General features: G+C 27.4%; 1 protein-coding gene across 1 annotated transcript in view; it reads left to right on the forward strand.

The window, feature by feature from the left end:
• Positions 1–408: 408 nt before the first annotated feature.
• Positions 409–20831, forward strand: part of LOC129988223 (H/ACA ribonucleoprotein complex subunit 4-like) — a 29203-nt gene continuing 8780 nt past the window's right edge. Inside the window, exons 1-11 of the mRNA XM_056096391.1 lie at positions 409–547; positions 3263–3318; positions 5114–5197; positions 8741–9082; positions 12763–12889; positions 13677–13807; positions 14377–14520; positions 15365–15485; positions 16275–16393; positions 17150–17250; positions 18124–18205. Of these exons, the coding sequence (XP_055952366.1) occupies positions 514–547; positions 3263–3318; positions 5114–5197; positions 8741–9082; positions 12763–12889; positions 13677–13807; positions 14377–14520; positions 15365–15485; positions 16275–16393; positions 17150–17250; positions 18124–18205 (1341 nt within the window). The 5' untranslated portion in view covers positions 409–513. The remainder of the gene's footprint in view (positions 548–3262; positions 3319–5113; positions 5198–8740; positions 9083–12762; positions 12890–13676; positions 13808–14376; positions 14521–15364; positions 15486–16274; positions 16394–17149; positions 17251–18123; positions 18206–20831) is intronic.

Genomic DNA, 20831 nt, shown 5'->3' on the forward strand with positions numbered 1-20831 from the left:
AAATATTTAAGCATCTTACTGCTTCAATTAATTTTTTTTTTCAAAATTATATCTATATTTTATAAAATTTGAACAATAGTAAAGCAGTGTGGGTCATATTGAATGGGCTGCCATTGTGTCTTAGCAGTTAACATTTTCGAACAGAATCAATCCGACATCTCAAATCCTGTTCCACTTTGCAGATACCATCACTAATAAGATAACTATGAGCCACAACTCTCCAATGATTATATAAAGACTTAAATATATGCCACCATAAAAATATAACGATAAGAGAGTTCTCCCTTTCTTAAGGTACTTATGTGATGTCCAGCTTTTTGAGGGGAGTATAAAGAAAGTACTTATGCTCAGCTTTTTGAAAAGCCTTTAGTTTTAAATCATATTCAGTGAATGGCAGCAGTCTTAAAATCGTATTTTTAATCGTAATCATAATATTGTTTGCACCGGAATGACTCCGGTGCGATACACGTGTGTGGTACTGGTAAATTGTTTGTAAATGTAAATATCGTAATTATGGCATCTACAGAAATATTAGGTTTTGACCAAGGTAAAATATTTTGTATTGTTTCTGTATAAATGTTTTCTAATTGCATGTTTTATATTTATAGATGCCTCATCATGTTTTCCGCAATTAAGTGAAAACCACATGGTTTGAACGGCATGATCTGCTTGGTCTTTGTTATAAATAATTTTTAATATTTTATTATTAATGATTTGCATTTTTATAATGAGTTGGAGTATTGATTATGTGCAGAACTGTGTCTTAGAAGTTAAGCATTTTAATTTTATATGTCAAGTGAAAATGCGAATTACTGCGTAAATATTGATTTTTGCTGCATTTAGATGCTAAGGTCTTTTTCTGGTTATTAATTAATTGGATCTGAAAATACTATTGTTTAATACATCGTAATAAGTTTGTTGTGACTAATGCATCAAAAATATTCATGCAAAATTGTCAGTTGATGATTTTTTCCTTTAAAAAAAGGTCTACGATCAAGTGTTTGATGACACATAATCAATTCCAAAATAATGAAATTTGCTTAAAAAAATTTCAAAATTAAATTTTCAAGCACTATATTTTTCTTATTTTAATGCTGTCATGTACAGATTTATTCCATCATATTTTTAGAATACATTGAAGTTCTCAGAACTGATGTGTAATTTAAAACTTAATTGTAAAACTTAAATTGTATTTTTGATGTGTTATAAGAAAATCTATTAGTAAATTTTGTTTGGAAGTTTGCCAAAAAAAAATATTCAGGATTATTACAAAATATATTAGTAAATTTGTATTGAATATGAAAACATTTTTTAATATCAGTGTTTATTTCATTCTTTTAGATATTAAATTATCATGTCCCAAAAATATCAGAAAATTAGAAAAAAGAATGTTATAATTTTTTCAGACTAAGCAACATTTAAAATTTTTAAAGATTTTCTTTATTTCAAATGGGATGTTCTTCAATGTAAATCAACGTGTTCAGCAGGCAATAAGATTTATTCTTTGATATTAGTCAATGTGTAAAGCTGTGTGTAACCTCTTAAAATTGTTATATTTTTCTCTGAGAACTTGATTTCCAGAACTCTAAAAAAATGGATACTTCAGTGAAAAAATAGCAGAAACAACATTTTTGTAACTTGATGAATTGTATAAATAATTTTTACAACAATTTTGCCAATTGCATAAAACTGGAAATTATTCACAATATATATGTTGAAGCAGTTCTTGAAACAATTAGTTGTTAATCAGTGATGTAAAGAAAAATGAATTATTTTTAAAAAGATTTGTCACATATTTTGCCCTTGTAAAAATGAGTATTTAATTTATAAATATTGATCTTTTTGAGTATTTTAAATATTGATCTTTATGGATATCAAAACATGCACACACACATATATATTATTTTGAATATTAATTTGCAACTAATGTTTGGAATATCAAGAATAAAAAATATTTCAAAAGACTTTCTTAACTGTTTTATTATGCTATTAAATGTCTGCTATTTATAAAATATTTATTGTACTATTTAAAAAAAAATTAATATATAATATTAAACATATAATGTAATATAAATTTCTAATTTAAAACATAATCTAGTGTCCCAAATTTTATTATATTGTTTGCAACAATAGAATTTTAAAAAAAAGGAGAAAATTGTCTGTCTTCTGGTGAGATGCTGCCAGCCAATATTTTATTAAAGAAGCTAAATTTCCGAGCTTCTTCAATTTTTTTATTCATTAATTTGTCAGCAAAGTAATAAACTAAAGAACTATGCGCGAATACTTTTAGTCAGTTGCAGGTTCTGTAAGTGTGGGTTTACATTCTGCCAGTTATAAGATTCTAGTAAATTCATGCATGCATACAAGGAAGATTGTGTAAATGCTGAAGGAGCGAATAATAGCAATGCTTGTCTCAACTGGATAAGTACTTGCTACTTTGCAGTTTTTTCACATACATGGTCTTACTGGGAAGAATGTAACTAGCTGGCAACATGAATGTAAACCTCACTTAAAATTCTAAAATCCAAGTTAAAAGAAATCTAGTATGTTACAATTTTTATAGAAATAAATTTTAAAAATATATGTAAATGGAATCAATAAGATAAAATTGATTTTTAAAGTCTTTGAATCATTTAGCAAAGAAGCTGTATTATATGGATTTAATTTATGTAGCCTTTGAATTTTTTTATATTTCGTATATTTCTGGTAGCTTATTACATTTTAAGAGTTAGAGGATTAAAAATATGATTTTTACACTTTATGATAAATAATATAATTTTAAATATTTAAACTATTTCTTTCAACTTAGTTAATTATTGCATAGCTGTGCAACTAAATTGTTTCTGAAGCTGGTTACATTGAACTTCACAAAATTGATTAACTGGTTTTAATATACATTAGGATTATTCTTGTTAGTGATAGTGAATTAATGAATTTTTATTCTTCAGTATCTTCCTTGTAGAGCATCTTCAAAATTTTGAGCATTTCAGTGCATATCAAATAATTCTTTAATTTGAATAACTTAATATTTGGATAATTGTTAGAATAATCATTTCTTCTTATTTTTAAAGCAATGCTACTGTTTTTTTTTTTATGATAAGAGAATTTTTTAAATGATGAATTGATGTTGTAATGCTGTAAGTGAATCTTAATTTAAAATTCTCCTGTAAGCTGATAGAGAGTAAATAAATAAATGTGAATATTATTTTAATACTATTAAAGGAGAAAAAATTTAACTTATGGATTTTTCCCCCCTTATTAGATGTTCCAATACCAAAATCAAGTGAAAAACATAAAAAGAAGAAGAAATCACTTGGTGTAAGTATATAAAAACTTTATTTACTGCCTACATAAATTTTGGTAATTATTGAGCATTGTATTTAAAGCATAAGTTGAACATTTTGCTTCCTTTATTTTTAAACAAATCATAATATCGTAAAGCAAGAGTATTTCCAAAGAATATCGTGAAAGAAATATAAAAGCAAGAAATTTAAATTTGTGACTTGAAGATTTTTTGTAATCTTTATAATATTAAAACAGCTATATTCAAGATCCAAATATTTTAATAAGTGTTGTAAACTGGTTTAATTATTGCTATTGCCATAAAAAATATTGACTAATTAACTAATTAATACAAATAGGTTGTAACACAGAGACTAATTATTCTAAATTTTGAAGGTTGATAATGTAAAATATATTTCAAAGTTTTCTTGGGTGTTTTTTACTTTTCAAACACAGTGCTTGCCTGTTTAAATGTTGGTAATTTAAAAAGAAAATTTTCTACAATTTTTTAAAATCATATATATATATATATTTCCCAAAAACTACGAATTGGAAATATCTGCTGAGTAAATGAATTCTCTTTAATTCTGTTGAAAACAGATTATTTTTCATTATCTTCTATTTAATTGTGCAGATAATTATTGTTTGATGAATATTTAAATTTAATTATTAGGGTTATATAAAATTAATGTTTGGATTAAAGACTTTCTGTTATTTAAATCAGCTTAGTTATTTAAATGCTACCAGGTTTTAAAGTTTAATATTCCATAAGAGAAGTTTTTACTGATAAACATTGAAAAAGAATACTAAATGGCTCTTTAAAATAATTGATTGGTATATATAAACATTATATGAGAGGTCTTTTCTAGAGGCGAGTTGAGCATTCTTGCCTACCTTAGCACCCATTTTCATAATTGGATTTGAAGGTGTGTAGCTAATGCCCTTGTTAAATTCACAGTTTTATCATTTGTTTAATATGTGTCTTACTAATTATTTTTATTTTTACAGCATTATAATAAAAACAAAACATTGAAAACAAATAGCATTGTGAATATTTTGAAAATCAGCTGAGAAATCAACAAGCTGAATTCTATTAATGTGGCCATTTATTATATATCACTAATCTTTGCTATGTCTTAAATAGATCTGTTATCTTTTCATACAATTTCTTCAAAATTTTCAGATAAAAATTATACTTTTTTTTATTATCAATTAAAATCACTTTTTTTTTTCATTGTCTGAAATATATATGGAGAGTCTTCATTTTTGAAATGTATATTTAGTTGTTTACTTTTGAAGTTATTCTTGGAGATGGATGATGGAAGCTCCTGAGTTTGACTATATGTTCTGTGTTTTAGTGAAATAATTTTTCTAAAAAATGTTTACTTAGAAAAACTGCAAATATAATGTTTTTTCAAAAGAAAATCAATGCTTCTATTTGTCTCTCTTTCTTCATTTAAATTTTTTTTAAAAAAATGATTGAATAATGGAATATGCAACTTTGTATTAAGGATATGTGATACTTTTTTAATTTGTAAATTTGAATTTTGCCTACTCTCTTGCAATTGGCATTAACAGAGTTTATATAAAAAAAAAATAAAAAAAATAACTGTGTTACTGAAATAAAATGCTGGGCTATAAAGAATTGAACAGTGGTTACATTCATTAGTAAATCATTTTTCTGACAAATTTAATTTTTACATGCTTTGTGAACCTCTTGAAGTCATTACAATTTTTGCTGTTATTATTTAATTCAATACTTTTTATGCTAACAATTTTATATTTCATTTAACTTTATAATAGTGTTTAAAGAATATTTTGTATCTTTTAGGAGAAACAGTGCGAAGAAGATTATCTTGTTGCAACAAATGTTGCTTTTGTAGAGAAGACTGCAGAATGGCCTCTTTTGTTAAAAGTAAGTTTTCTTTCATATGCTATTCATTGACTAATCAGATTATGCGTTAATTATGAATTTAAATGTTATGTACTCAATTTGCAACATATCGCCATTCTCTTTTCTTAAGTATACCAAAAATCATTTTGAGAAACTTTGTTATAGGCTCTTTCTCCCTTCCTTCTTTTTCTTTTTTTTTTTTAATGTTTTATACACACACACACACACATATATATATTTGCTTAACTTTTGACCTTCCTTTTGCTATGGCATTCAATTTGTGAGCACCATAAATTGTTTATAATTTATTTTTGATTCCCAAAGTTTATTTATAAGAAGAGTAATTAAGTTATTTTCAGACTTTATTTTTAGTTTTTCTGTGTATTAATGTGGAAATGCAGAAATTTGCTTAATTAACTTATTTAATAATTTTGTCTTAAGTCACTATATTTGCCAAAAAATAAAATCAATAATAGTTTCAGATGTTTTTTGAATTTGAAATCGAAAGTACTTATCAGTAGCAAATTCTTTTTTATATTTAATGATAAAAAAAATGTGGTTATTTTGTATAATGTTAAAAAAAAATTTATATTTTTGAATTTATATAAAATCTTGGAGGAAGAATATTAAAGTAATGCAATAACCAAGAATGCATTCAGCAGGGGTGTTTGTGCTCCGGGGAAACCCCGGAATTTCGGGGATTTTGAACTTTGATACCCGGAAATTCCGGGGATCGTCGTTCAAAAGGAATTAAGAATAATAATGAATAATTTATTTTGATCTGGGTAATTTTGTTTGCTTTGAAAGCAGAAAACGCAAGGTCAGTGTGTGTGGTGAAAACTTTTCCTTTCTTTCTCCAAAGGCAGTGATAATGCGTGAAAAGGGGGAAAAAACTTCTTTTTTGTTCTTTCCTTATTGCGAGTTATGACTCATTCCCCCGGTTCTCGGACATTCTCTTCTGGATTCTTTTCGGCAAGTAGGCGCGGCAGAAAAAAAAGGGAGAGACTTCGTTCGACCAGATGTGCGATAACGTGACTCTGGGTTCAAAGGTCTTATGTCTCCTGGCGTGGCGCCAATAACTAGAGAAGGGGGATTTTTCACCGTATTAGCTATTTGTCATTGATCGCTTCGCAACTTTTTTTTCTCCGCTGTGTAAAATTTTCGTTTCATTTATTGATGCACGTGTAAATTTTTCGTTTCGCTTATTGAAATATTTATTTATGTACGCAAGAGAATTTCACTTTGAAATTTCAGCATATGAAACAGAAATTACCCCTTAAAAATTCATATATAATTAGTTTTACAGCATTAGATCCAGAGCTAAGAGGTAAAACCAGTACAATATTAGCTTTTGAAAAATTATCATCTTTTATGTCCCATATTTTTAGTGATAATGAAAAGTCAAAAGTAGAAGCTGAAATAAGGTTATACCAGAGTGATATTGGTATCACCAAAGAAATGCTCTACACATCTGATGAAAGTGGAAATCAAGTCAAGTGTACAATTGATAAATATTGGTCTAAAGTTTTTAATTTAAAAGATGATTTCACAAATGATTATAAGTATCCTACATTGGCTAAATTGGTCAAAGCCTGCCTTAGCTGCTTCCATGGCCCATTAGTGGAAAGTGCATTCAACTTAATGGATACACTTGTCACTGACTATAGAACCTCTCTTAAGATTGATTCCCTAGATGCAGTGCAGACTATTAAATATGATTTAATGGCTTCTAAAGAAACCTCACGTGAAAAATATGGCTAAAAAAATCCAATGACTGATCCAATTCACAAAGATCTCTTACTGAATATGAACAGAAGTTGGAAAACATATCAAGAGGACTTAAAAAGATGTATTTCAGATGAGTCACCTATAAAAGTCTCTGAAAAACCTTCTACATTAGCACTTCTTTGCATGTGCTGTTCTCGAGGAAATTTCTTCAACTGTAAATGAGGAAAATAAAAGTCAAACTTCCTGCAATTATGAAGTTCACCACAAATGAAAGACAAGCCCACAAACATCAGAAAATAAAAAAAAAGCAGCAGAAATTAGATAATTTTTTTTAAAAGAATTAATTTATTTAATTTAAAATATTTGCATAAAATGTAGTAGTTTATATGTTTGAAAATTTATGGTTATTAATTTTGCAAAAAAAGTAATTCATTGAACTTTTATAATTAGGTCATTCAATACTTCATAATTGTAATTTTTCATTCCCCCCCCCCTTCTCGAAACTCCAAAATGCCGGTTGTAAGTCCGTAAAAGTTTCAGGGGATTTTTTGGGGTCCCACAAACACCCCTGATTCAGTTTGAATATTTTAGATTTCAAATCAACCACTGCATATTTTAATTTTGTATGTCAATAGAAAAAGGGCTTAAGTGTTTGGCCAGTTTTGAGCAAAACTGATTTTAACTTTTTGAGTTATTAAAAAGAGCTTAAAATTGGTTTTTAGAATAAGTAGTCATTTTATTAGTATATGGTCAAAGCCTTTCCTTTGTAATTCCTGCTGCATTGAAATGATTGGTGACAGTTTCAAAATGGAATAAGTTAGATTTTAGTCCTTACTCTGTTGGTATATAATATAAAATTGTGTCATATTTAATTGGAGATCATAATTTCTTTTAAAATTTATGCAAGGCTAATAATAATGAATTAATAACTTTTCAGAGAAGAGATAGCCTGGTTGGTAGGGTGTTGGATTCGCATCCCTTGGGTTGTAAACCCACCAGCCAAAGACTCTGTGTGTGGTGGTATCTGGCACACATATAAATCTGTCGTGGTCACAAAGTCTCATCCATTCGAGAGTAATACCACTGGGGTACTGTATCAGAGGTGATCGTTCTCTGGTTCAGGTCTAAATTACGATCTGTAGTTAAATGAATAAAGTCCACCCCGTAGAAAAAGTTGTGATGCTCGAGTTGCTAAGTCATATTCTTGTCCCTAGATGGTGTTACTGAAAAACAAGCGATGCAAAAATTTCGGCTTAAATTCACTAACTTAGTCAGTGGGCTTATCTTTGACAAGTGCAATCAGAAACAGCAACAACAACTTTTCATGTTCATAATCTTGTAACAGAATATTTTTTTATATCCAATAAAAAATTGAGAAAAGTATGCATATATTGATAATAACTAATAGAATAATATATATTTAATAAAAATAAAGTTATTTAGCTATTTTTGGCATTGTTTCTGTTAAAGTTTCCTAATTTCTTCCCTCTCTATAAATGCTGAATAAATGGGTGGAGAATCTGGTGTTCTGACAAATCTGTAAAAAATTTTGTAGAGAATATTAATTTTTTTAAACCTAACTTTGTTAACCTTCAATTTCAGAAGTCCTACTACAGAAATAATTAAGTACTTTAATATTCATGGAATCAGGAAATTTAGTCTTTTTTTAGTATATTAGTTGCTATCTTTTGTTATATGTATGTTTGTTGTTGTATGTTTTTCTAGAAAGTTTAGCAACTATAATTATTTTTATGCTTTGAAGCATTGGAATGTAAAATTTAAATATTGTTAATTTTGTTTTTAAATTCATATTTTATAGAATTTTTTTCTTCCCAGAATATAGACCGCTTGAATATAAAAACAAGTCATTATACTCCAATTGACAGTGGATCCTCCCCTTTAAAACGACCTATTATGCAATATATGGAATCAGGATTTATTAATTTAGATAAACCAGCCAATCCTTCATCTCATGAAGTCGTTGCTTGGACAAAACGTATTCTAGGAGTATCAAAAACTGGACATAGTGGAACACTTGATCCCAAAGTTACTGGATGTTTAGTTGTCTGTCTTGGAAGAGCAACTCGACTTGTGAAATCACAACAAGGAGCTGGCAAGGAATATATTTCTGCTTTCAAGTTGCATAATACTCCTGATGATCCAGTTAAAGTCAAAACAGTAAGATATGCTTACTTATGTTTATTTCCAAGCATATTATTGCACAAAAACTATTTTTACAAAATGGGTTTTTAATTATTTTTTTTTCTAATTGTAACTCATTTTTAAAAGTACTTTTAAGTGTATTACAATGTACTATTTTTCATTGCTTTAAAAACCACATTTATTTATGCAGTAATGCTAAATACATTTTTTCTTTTGCATTATTATTACAGAAAATAAATTTGTAAAAAAGTGATAGAGCTTTATAAAAGTCTTAAGTCATTATCATGTTACAATGTGTTGAAATGCATATTTGAATCTTTTTTTTTTTCTCTCTCTCTCTCTCTCTATCTATCAATTTGTGTGCAGTCACATTAAGATAATTTTCTTTCGTGCAAATTGTTAATAATGCAAATTAAATTTCCAATTTTAGGATCTATTCAAATAATTCAATTTTGCACAAATTTCTGATTGTGGGCAATAAAGCTTTGAAATTTAATAAAAGGTTGGATAATCAACTTGGTAATTTATTATTTATCTATTTTTTTTTGTACTAATATCTTGTAAATAAGGAAATAAACTGACAATTTCATTTGTGACATAAAAGCACTTTTTCAGAAATCTGGTGCGAGTTGTTGCATCTACAATTTGGCTGATTTTGTAGTATCTGAATTGTATGATAGTTAAAAATTTACTTTACTTGGAGTTAAAAAAATTAGAAAGCATTCTATTTATGTTACAAACACTAATTTTATAGAATGTATGGATCACTAATTTTAAACATTATAACAATTGTTTCAACAACGTTTGAAGAAAAACTTGATATTAGTGGCATGAATAATCTCTACTAATGTGTTTTCTTGTAATGACATTCTGCAAGCCACATTATTTATCTATATAAATATAAATGTTCGTTGTTCAAAATTGGTAGTCACCAAAAGTTCTTTACTAATTGTTTTGAAATTTTGACACAATATTGCATTCAAATACAAGTGGGATTTTTAATACCTATTACATAAATGTCACACCTGTAACAAAAAAACATGCTTTTCTCTTTACTGTTTTTGGTAATGGAGCCCAGCAGATGGCACTGCTTTAAATGGCACCATTTGTTGGAGATAAAAATAACACACTATTTGAATTATTTTACAATTCCATTTCACTGTTTCCGATAGCATTATTAAATTGAATTAAAAAAATTTTGATTTAAATATTTCATGTGACATTTTGTTGGAATTGAGCTTAATCCTTTATCATAGCATTCATTTTGTGCACTCAGCAGAATAGCTAAAAAAAGTATTGATGCATACACATATGCAATTCTGGCTCTATAATGAAATTGGCTACATAATATGTAATGAAATACTAGTTTCTAACACTGATAAGGATTTATATGAAGTTGAGACCAAAAATATGATACATGTACCATGCAGTACACTGAATCTAATTTCATCGTGCATGATAGACAAGAAATTCTCTAAGCATCTCTCTAGCATTAGTATCCAACACTGTTGCAGGAAACCATGGATAACCTACACAGATCACCAGAAAAAGAGTAATTAGCAACCATAGAAATGATAAACGGATGTCTTAGATTAGATGATCGTTGAATTATTTCACATTAGCCTTTACTACAGCGCAAACAAGAAAAGCAAGTCAGTGGACAATCTAGCATATTTGTAGAAACTATGATAGGTTGATTATACAAAAATATTGCAGAAATTCAAATTTATTGTTTGGGATAATGCACCTAACCTTGAGCATATAAAAATTTGCTCAAAATGAAATATAAACCAACCAAAGCTTTTCAACAGCCTTGACTTGCAGTAAAAAAAAATTAATAACTGATATCACAAAAGCAATCTCGACAGGACCTTTCAATGGTGAAAATGTCCTCATTCTTCAGAGTCCTATGATTCCAACAAACATGCTATTTCGATATCGGAAATTGCGAATCTCTTTTTGCTGATCTAGACATGGATTATTCCCGAATGGACAATTTTATGTTGAGTATTCTAGTGTTATAAAACCGGACAATCTCTATATGTGCAAAGACAATCGGACAACAAAAAATATTGTATACCCACAAGTATTGTCAAATTAATTATTTGAAAAATGCACTTTCTCTTTTCTTTCTTTCCTATTTAACCTGACTGGACCACAGCTACGCATGGACAGGTATAGCTACTTAGTTATGAAATTTGGTATGCATATACTTTGAAGAAAGAAGATCTTCACTTCAAAGTGATTTTTTGAAACTTCAATTAATTAAAAATTAAACAAGTTATTGATATTTTTTGCAAAAGTTTTTCCAAAATATCATTGCACAAAAATGAATCTTTTTACTATTTTTAAATTCACCAAAATTTTCTTTTGAATAGTATCAATTTAAGTGTTTTACAATATATATATCTTAAAGTTTGATATTTTTAAAAATCATTTTTTTTTTTCTTTTTTTTTATAATTTACAATTATACATATTATTTTTACAATGGAATTCAATTTTTTTTTCATTGATTCATCAAATATATAGTCCCATGATTTTCTTTAAGGAAGAACTTATTTTTTAATCATCTACTTAATTTAGTTGGGCAATGAGAAGGTGAAGTGCTGAAAATGACTAAATACAAGTAGACAATAGATTACCTTGCCAGTTTTCATTTTTAATGGTACTATTATTTAATGAGGCTCAATTCTGTTAGTGGCAGTCAAGTACATGTTAAACAAATAAGGCTAATTAAATGTGCAGCTTAATTGTCTGTCATCATTTGATGCTTAAAAATATTATGTTGAGAGAATCATAGGCATAAAAGATTTAATTGAAAATAAACGCAAATAATGTAATAGGCGAAATTGTTTGTTACTAATGATCAATAATCTAAGGAATTAAATCAATTATCATTCTCTAACTAACTATTAGTTCCTAAAAGATATTGAAAATTGCTAAATAAAATTGCTTAAATTACTGCATTAGAACCACTCTCCTTCCCTCTTTTCTATTATCAGAAAGCTATTAGCTATTATGAAAGGGATACAAATCTCTGTCCTGAGCTATGACCTTTATTTTTTATAGCAACTTCAAGATGAGATTGAAGTGATTTGAAGATACATAATAAACTATACTACTGAGATTTTATTTGAGATATTCTCAATGATGTTAATAGATTTGTTTAATTTGAAGCAATTAACATGTTTTTATTAGCATGTTTTCTGCTCTGTCCTTTTCAATCAATTTTAAAATAATTTTCCATTGAGCTAGAGATTTAAAACTTTAAACATAGTTCAGAACTTAATGACTGTGTAAAATGAACTCGCTTGTCACTCTGCTTATTTGTCTGTTCAGTACAAATTTTGGAATCAATTTAAAACTTTCATTATCGACAGATGACACATTGCCAAGGCATCATGTATTTGAAATTTAGTTTAAAATCAAATATAATTACACTCACACAAAACTAAAAAGCAAGAAATAATTGTTTAATTTTTAAAAAAAAATAATTTACCTAATTTTTCAGTTATTGTAAATTTGTAATTCAGAACAATCTCTATTGGTTATAAATCTGCATGAAGCTATGGGAAATGTATATTTAAATAAATATTATTTTTCCCCCTTTGTCTACATGCCCATTCTAAATGAAGTAAGAACATATTGGAATTTTGTATTGAGATATGTTCTAATTTTGTAACATTTTTTTTAGACTTTGGAAGGTATGATAGGAGCATTATTTCAACGTCCTCCTTTAATATCAGCAGTAAAAAGACAGCTTCGTATCAGAACGATTTACGATATTAAATTGTTGCAGTTTCAAAAGGAAACTAATTTAGGTATCTAATACTTGTCTTCAGTTAATTTTTTTACTATAGTTAATCACAATTATTTTTTTCTCATATTTTCAATGTAATATGATATTATTAAATTTTTTTAATTAAACTATTAGTAACTATTAAACTATTATTAATTTAATTTAATTAAACTATTTTTGGAGCATATCATTCATTAATATTTGTATTCCATCAGAGATATTTGATTGTAAGTGTATTTAAAATTTGTAGATTCTGTTTATTTTTGTATAATTTTCATATTATTTTTCTGTTCATCTCTAATAACTTATAAACATATTTTAAAGAATGAAACAGCTAGCAAAATTTAAATCCACCGGAATATTCCCCCTCCCCCTTGAATGTATGTTTTTTCCCCTCAATAATTTGAAAAAATTCATCGCCATTCCCAATTAAAATTAAAGTAGTAAGTTTGCATGTTAAATTGACTAGAATTTTAAGAAAGTTAAATTCTGTTTTGTAATCCTATTATATTATTTTATAGCATTGTTTTAAAACTTCAAACAATTTTGTAATAATCCATTATATGCTATTTTACCTTGCTTTAATTGCATAATGCTAAGTATTTTTATGTTTTGCTATATTTATCCTTAGCAAGAATCCAGGGTTGAGTATTTAATATTAGTAAAAAAAAAAAAAAAAAAGATGAAATTTTACAAAAACTAGGATTTAACTAATAATTATAAATTATTTATTCAGAAATTCACATATTTTTATTTAACCAGTACATATTAGGAATACAGGAAATATTTAAATTCATTTTTTTACCTAGGCATTTTCTGGGTCAGTTGTGAAGCTGGCACATACGTTCGAACTTTATGTGTTCATTTGGGTTTGAGTCTTGGCACTGGGGCACAAATGGTAGAGCTTCGACGAGTACGTTCTGGAATACAAAGTGAAAAAGTAAGTGATAATGGGTGATATATATATTTCTACATCAGAATTGTAACAAATTGTTATGAAATATATCTGCTTCTAATAATTTTTTTTAATTATTATTTTTGTTTAAAATTTTCTATATACAATAAGGACATATTAGACATTAGATTTTTCATATTTATATGTCTTCATATTTCAATATTTTTACATATACAAAATATTGTGATGCTCATACTCTGCTAGCAGGATTTAAATTTGTAGAAAAACTATTAGTTTGAATTCATTTTCTGCTAGACTTACCTAAGGAGTGTGGTTATTATAAACTAAATATTTTTGAATAATTATGATGTGAAAATATAAAGAATGAAACACTATCTTGTTGTTGATTTTGTAGGCTGCAAATTCAAATTAACATGGGTTTTCTTGAATTGTTTTTATGTGTAGCTTCAGAATGATGTTTTAATCTTACTGATTAGTTCAATTAAAAATATTATTGCATAATATGAAATAATTTATTGTAGTTATGGTGATAAATGTACAAAAAAATATTTGATGTGCATATCTAATTTTCAAAATAATAAATTTTTCTCTAGGAAAATTTGTATACTTTGCATGATGTTTTGGATGCCATGTGGTTATATAAAAATCATAAGGATGAGACTTATCTTCGAAGAGTCATTCAGCCGCTTGAAGCTCTTTTAGTGACACATAAAAGAATAATCATGAAAGACTCAGCTGTAAGTAGATTTATATTTTATATACGGATTTTAATGTTTGATAATCATCAAGTTGTCTTAAGTTTAGTATACTAATAATTAGTTTTTTTAAAAAAAGTTTTGAAATTAAATTTTTAATGTTTATTACTGATGTACTTTTTATATCATTTTGTACTTCAAGTTTTGTTTCATTGATTTTATACAAAATACAGGACAGGAATACAGAATTCATTTGAGTCATAACTTTGATAAGAGTGATTGTTGAAGGAGAGGAGAGTTAAAATTTAATCTTTCTTGGGCATGACATTTTATAAGCTATGATGATTCATATATGACCAACAGAATTTGATGTTTAGATTGTATAATTTGTTGTCCTGTTTATTGGAGTTAATATACCTCTTATAGGCCCATATACCCTATCATAAGGATTTAACAAATATAATGGTACATGGTAATGTTTTTTTGAAAAATTGAGTGAACATTCGTTTTCATTCCGTGATGCATGTTATGATTGGGTCCATGGCGCAGCATCTACATTTGTATTGCTGTAGCAGTAATCCTGTTCAGGAATGTAATTTTTCATTTCGCTCAGTTGTTCCCATGTTAGTTACATGTTCAATATTCTTGTTATCAATTGTTATTCTTGTTGTGAATCAGTTATGAAAATTTAAGACTTTAATAAAGTTGTGGTTCATTCAAAAAGAATTTTGAAAATTTTTATCTGCAGAAAGTGGCTACATTAGGTTTAATCTTATGTTATTTGAAGGAAAAAGTAATTTGTAAATTCTATTTATTATTATTATACTATTTTAAATTTGATGGAAATGTTTTTTGACATTATGTGAATCTTTTTGCATTGAAATAGGTTAATGCCATTTGTTATGGAGCCAAAGTGATGTTGCCTGGTGTACTTAGGTATGAAAATGGAATTGAATTGAATGATGAAATTGTACTTATGACAAGCAAAGGAGAAGCAATTGCTTTGGGTAAGAAAAATTTAGTACTTTCTTTTAACTTAAAATTGTTTATGTGTATATGAAAAAATATATATATGTAAATAAAAATTATTATATATATATATATATATATAATATGCAATTCTTATACTACTGATTCCAAAAGAGTGACACAATTTTTGATATTTGGGAAGTGGAGCAAGCAGGGTTTATAATCCCCTAATTATATCATTAATTTCTTATTTTATTGTAAACTTTATTTGCTACTGTGTCAGTTTAAAGTGGAAATACTAATTAATGTTATACATTATAACTTGAATATATGAATAATTGAAATAATATATGTAATAATTATAAACAATTTAAGCAATTTTATTTTCGAGAAAAACATAGAAAACCTGGAATTTATTTTTGTCAAATTATTAAAGGTAAATTGGACAATTTTGCGATGAGTATTTTATTCTAAATGAAATTGGGAATTAGGTTCTATAAAAATTATACTAATAATCTATACTAATTAATCATACTGTTATGCATAAAGATTCATAAAATATCTCTAATTGTCTCACTACTTCCTTCAAGTTTCTTATTTAACAACATTAAGATTATTATAAAACATTTGCTATAATGTGCTTCACATTATTGCTAAATTTTGAAATTATGGACCTAATATTTTGTAAACAATGCATTAATCTTAATAATTTCATGTTTTTAATTTCTGCTGTTACAATTTTTTTTTTTTTTTTTTTTTCATGATCATTGAAATACGTGATTACAAATTTATGTGCATTTATATTTTATGCTCTTGATTTATTGCAGGAATTGCTTTAATGACTACTTCCACTATGTGTACTTGTAATCATGGTACAGTTGCTAAACTCAAAAGAGTTGTTATGGAGCGGGACACATATCCACGTAAATGGGGATTGGGACCTACGGTATGCGTTCATTTTATATTTTTGTTTTTATGAAATGTAACAGGAAATTTAAAATACTTCTATAGTATCAAATAATTTTTATTTAGGAGCATTGTCTGGGGAAAAAAGGGGGGGCTTTAAAATAAGTTAACTAAATTCATGTATATTCAATCGAATCATTGAGATTTTAGAAATATTTTTTCTCAGAATTTAAGAAATTATAATATGAATGTGAATTATATGCTTTTAAGCTGAAAATGAAAAGTGGCATTAACTATTTTGACCACTTTAAATGTTTTTCTTTAAATATTGAGGATATATAAAATTTTGATTCTATATTTGTATAAATTAGATGGGGTAAAGGAACGATCTATTCAATTACATATAGTGCACCCCATTTCCCTTGAAACAATGCTTAAAGCTGAGTTAGATTAACAAAATTCCTAATAACAATAACACAAGTGGCTTAAAGAAGCTCTTTTTTGTCATTATTCTTTATGTAATGAAGGATTTAAGATGACAAATATTTAGCTGTAAACAATGTAGTTTTTATAAACTATGTTTTTAATTATTTGAAAAATAATTGAAGTTGACTTTATTTCAGAAGTTTTTTGCTAAATAATTAATTTTAATTATTTCGTGAAGGTTCAATGAATGAAAGAAAAGATTTCAGGATAAGAAAGTAGACATAAAACTCTTATTGTTGAAATTTTTAAAAATTTCTTATTGTTGAATTTTTTCATTGATTGAATATCTCTGTTGTCTTTTCCCATATAGGCATCTTTAAAAAAGAAAATGATTAAGGAAGGTTTGCTAGATAAATATGGCAATCCAAATGAAAAAACACCTATCAACTGGAAGGAAAAGTATGAATCTATGTAAGTTAATTTTGCAGTATAAGCTCATTTTTCTTTGAATATTGGTTATATTTAAGTTCAGTTAAAAATAAAGATTTTATCTTGAACTTTTTTACATTGAATCGGCATTATTTTAATAATCTTGCATGTACTTTGTTTGTTGTATACATGAACTTTTCTATTATAGAATCATACGTGACATTATAGTGCTAATAAAATTGCAATTGTCTATTTATATATATCTCGTAACTTTCGTAGTATTGTGGCTTAACTTTTTTTATTTGTCTCAAATTATGCAGATATTAAACAAAAAACTTTAAAATAAAACTTACAATAGTGTGAGAAAATCATGTGATTAAATATTTAAAGAAAAAACTAATATAGTTTGAACGTTATCTGTTATTGGAAAACAGGCAAAAAAATTGTAAAATTCAGGGATAGTTTGAACTGTTAATTTGGTGTCATTAGAATAATAATTTTTTTAAATTTTGAAACAGTATAGAATTAATTTTTATGCAATAATATTTTTTAAAGTTATCATAGGGGGGGGATGAAAAATTCTGCTTAATTTTTGGTTAATTTAAATGTTTAAAACATCACTTCAGAGTGCACATTCACACCCTCTAATATATATATATATATATATAATATGCATCTAAATTTGGTCGTTGTAGATCAAATGGTCTTGCCTAGAACCTAGACACAGGTACATGCACACTTTTCTATATATATTTTTTTTAATGTTTCAGTAAAATAATTTGAGACTTTAAATATTCCAAATGAAAACGAGGCTGAATAGTAGGATAATCCTTAAATTATGGAACTCTGCAATAAATGAATATTTTATTGTATTTAAATATTTGATGTTTTTAACTTTTCTTCTTTTTTTTTCAGTGCTATAAAGACAGAGTCCAAATCAGAAAAAACTCTTAAAGTAGAACCTGTGGAGATAAAAATGGAAATTGGTGAAACAATGGTATTTTGAATTTTTAAAGTTATAAATGATTTTCATTTCTTTAGTAATCAGTCTGTAATTATTTGTTATAGTATATACATTTTTTATTCTCTGGGTATGCTATTTTTAAAGAAGCATTTGAAAATAAAATTTATTAGTTATTCTTTACAAATATTTAAAGTGTTGATGGGAATTTTTTTATAATGTCTATTATGATTAACAAAATGCTTTTATTATATAATTTTTAAAATGTTAATTTCATTAATTTTCTGTCTCCAGTTTTAAATTGTGTTAATAAGGTAAAAGTAAACAGGATGATATGAAGGTTTATTGGGGTTAAATTTTATCATATGAGAAATTCCAAACATTTCTATAGAAATATAAGACCTAAAGCTCGTTTGAATGACTTTTAAGAAAAGTGAAATATTTCAAGTTTCCCTGTAAACCGGAACAATTTTAAATTGATAAGATGAGGAAACATGTGTTTTGAGTTTTGAAGTTGAAAACTCCAGAATGTGATACAAGAATATTTAAAAATGATGAGTACATTTGGATAGATTTCTTTTAAACACCATTAATACCCAGCATCTTATTTATAGAATCATTACATTTCTCTTCCATGGCCAAATTTAATGCATTTCTTTTTCTCACTTTACCTAAATACTTAATTTGTTTTGCCTAATTCCAAAACAGTTTTCAATTAGCATATATAATCCATTAACAAATTTTGAAATGAAAGCATTTTTTTGAACACTTTTTTCTCCCAAGATAATGATAGAAATTCAAAAGTATTCTTTATTTTTGATATTTTGTTTTATTTTAAAAGTCTTCTGATATATGTGGGAGTGAATGTATCCATCCTCCGAAAGAACTCACTACAAATGGTATCTAGAATTAAATAGAGATTCTATTGTACATATTTATAGTTTTGGGTACATATTCATCATGCTACCCCTGTTTACATCCGCAGCCATTCAATACGAACAGTCCACCACCTGCTCTCTAATCTCATTCCATATTCACTAGAGTTAGCCTTCTCCCTGGCACAAAACAGTACTTTGCACAATATATGTTATATACAGTTTCTAGTTTACAGTTTTGAATATGCAGCCTAGATTATGTTTAGTAGTTACTGCCCCATCTCTTCATGTGATCCACTGCTGTTGAAGAGAGATTTGGAACCTTCATCGTTTCCAACTTTGAGAACATAATAATCATGAGGTTTTACGGTTATCGCTTCATAAGGACCGTAGAATTTGGCTCTCAGTTTGAGACCAGTTTTATACTGTGTCCTCTGAATAGCCACCAGGTCACCTTTCTTGTATATATGAGCTTTTTTTCTTTTCTTATTAAATATCCTCTTGTTCTCTTCTTGGATCTGCAGGATGTTGTCCTTAGCTTCATCTCAAAGCATTTCATGACAGTTCATGAGGTTGTTGGTGTACTCCTCTTTGAGGATTCATTGCTCATCTCCTTGGTCTTCATTTCCACACCAGTCAGCAGCTTGAACATAGAAAATTTTATGCTTCTAGAAGTCGTAGTGTTAGTGGTCTTTTGCACAACACCTATCCATTTAAACCATTTGGTTGGATCTTAGATTGGTTTAATAGATTGGAGAGAATAGGGATCAAGATTTCGTGCATCCTTTCTATTTGTCCATTTCCTCTGGGTATCGTTGTAATGCTTAAATGTTCGATTTTCTCATTTTTACAGTAGTCTTCAAATTTACTAGACGTAAATGCCAAACCTTTATCTGTAATTATCTGAGAGGGGCTCCCAAAACAAGTTTGCTGTTGATTTAATTTTTGTATTGCTTCTATAGCTGATGTAGACTTAAAACCACACAAATTTAGTGAATGCATCTACCACAGTGAAAATATGCTTATAATTCTTATTAGTGGAGGGTAATGGTCCAATAAAATCTATATGATATGTTGCAAGCGGAACTTTCTCTTTAGGAATGGTGTTTAAAAACCCTTCTCCTTTTCCCTTTTTTCTGCTTATTAAAATACATTTAACACAATTAGACACTACTTCCTCAATACATTTTCTAATTTTAGGGAACAAGTAATCTCTTTTGCTAAATTTTCACTTTTTCCTATAGCATAATGTCCTAATTCGTGACATATTTTGACAATTTCTAATTGCATAGCTCTAGGGACTACTAATTTTTCTCTATCTTCTTCGAATTTGTAGAGTATGTTATTTTTAAGTGAGTAATTTTCAGCTTTACCAGATTCAAGCAGTTCCTTAATAGTTCTGATATATTCATCTTTAAACTGAACAGCCACAATTTTTGGTATTACTTCATCACAGTCGAGCATGATTACTGCATCGGCATGACGCATTTTAGTTTCTGAATGATGAATGATTTTATACTCAAATTCCTCCAGAGCAAGAGCCCATCTAGCAATTTTGGGTGTTGCTTCTTTTTTGTGCATGGTTTTTGGAATGCTGAACAGTCTGTGACAATTTTGAGTTTGTTTCCTAATAGATAACTGCAAAATTTTTTTAATGCCTGAATTACAGGGTGCGGTACAAAAACTCGGATAAAGTTATACCATAGAATAGAAGTTCATTAATTTCTTTTTATTTTTTGTTTATTTCTTTTTGTCTACCAATTCAATTATAACATATTTTATAATGT

The sequence above is a fragment of the Argiope bruennichi genome, chromosome 10 (assembly GCF_947563725.1).
Source record: "Argiope bruennichi chromosome 10, qqArgBrue1.1, whole genome shotgun sequence".
Taxonomy (NCBI): domain Eukaryota; kingdom Metazoa; phylum Arthropoda; class Arachnida; order Araneae; family Araneidae; genus Argiope; species Argiope bruennichi.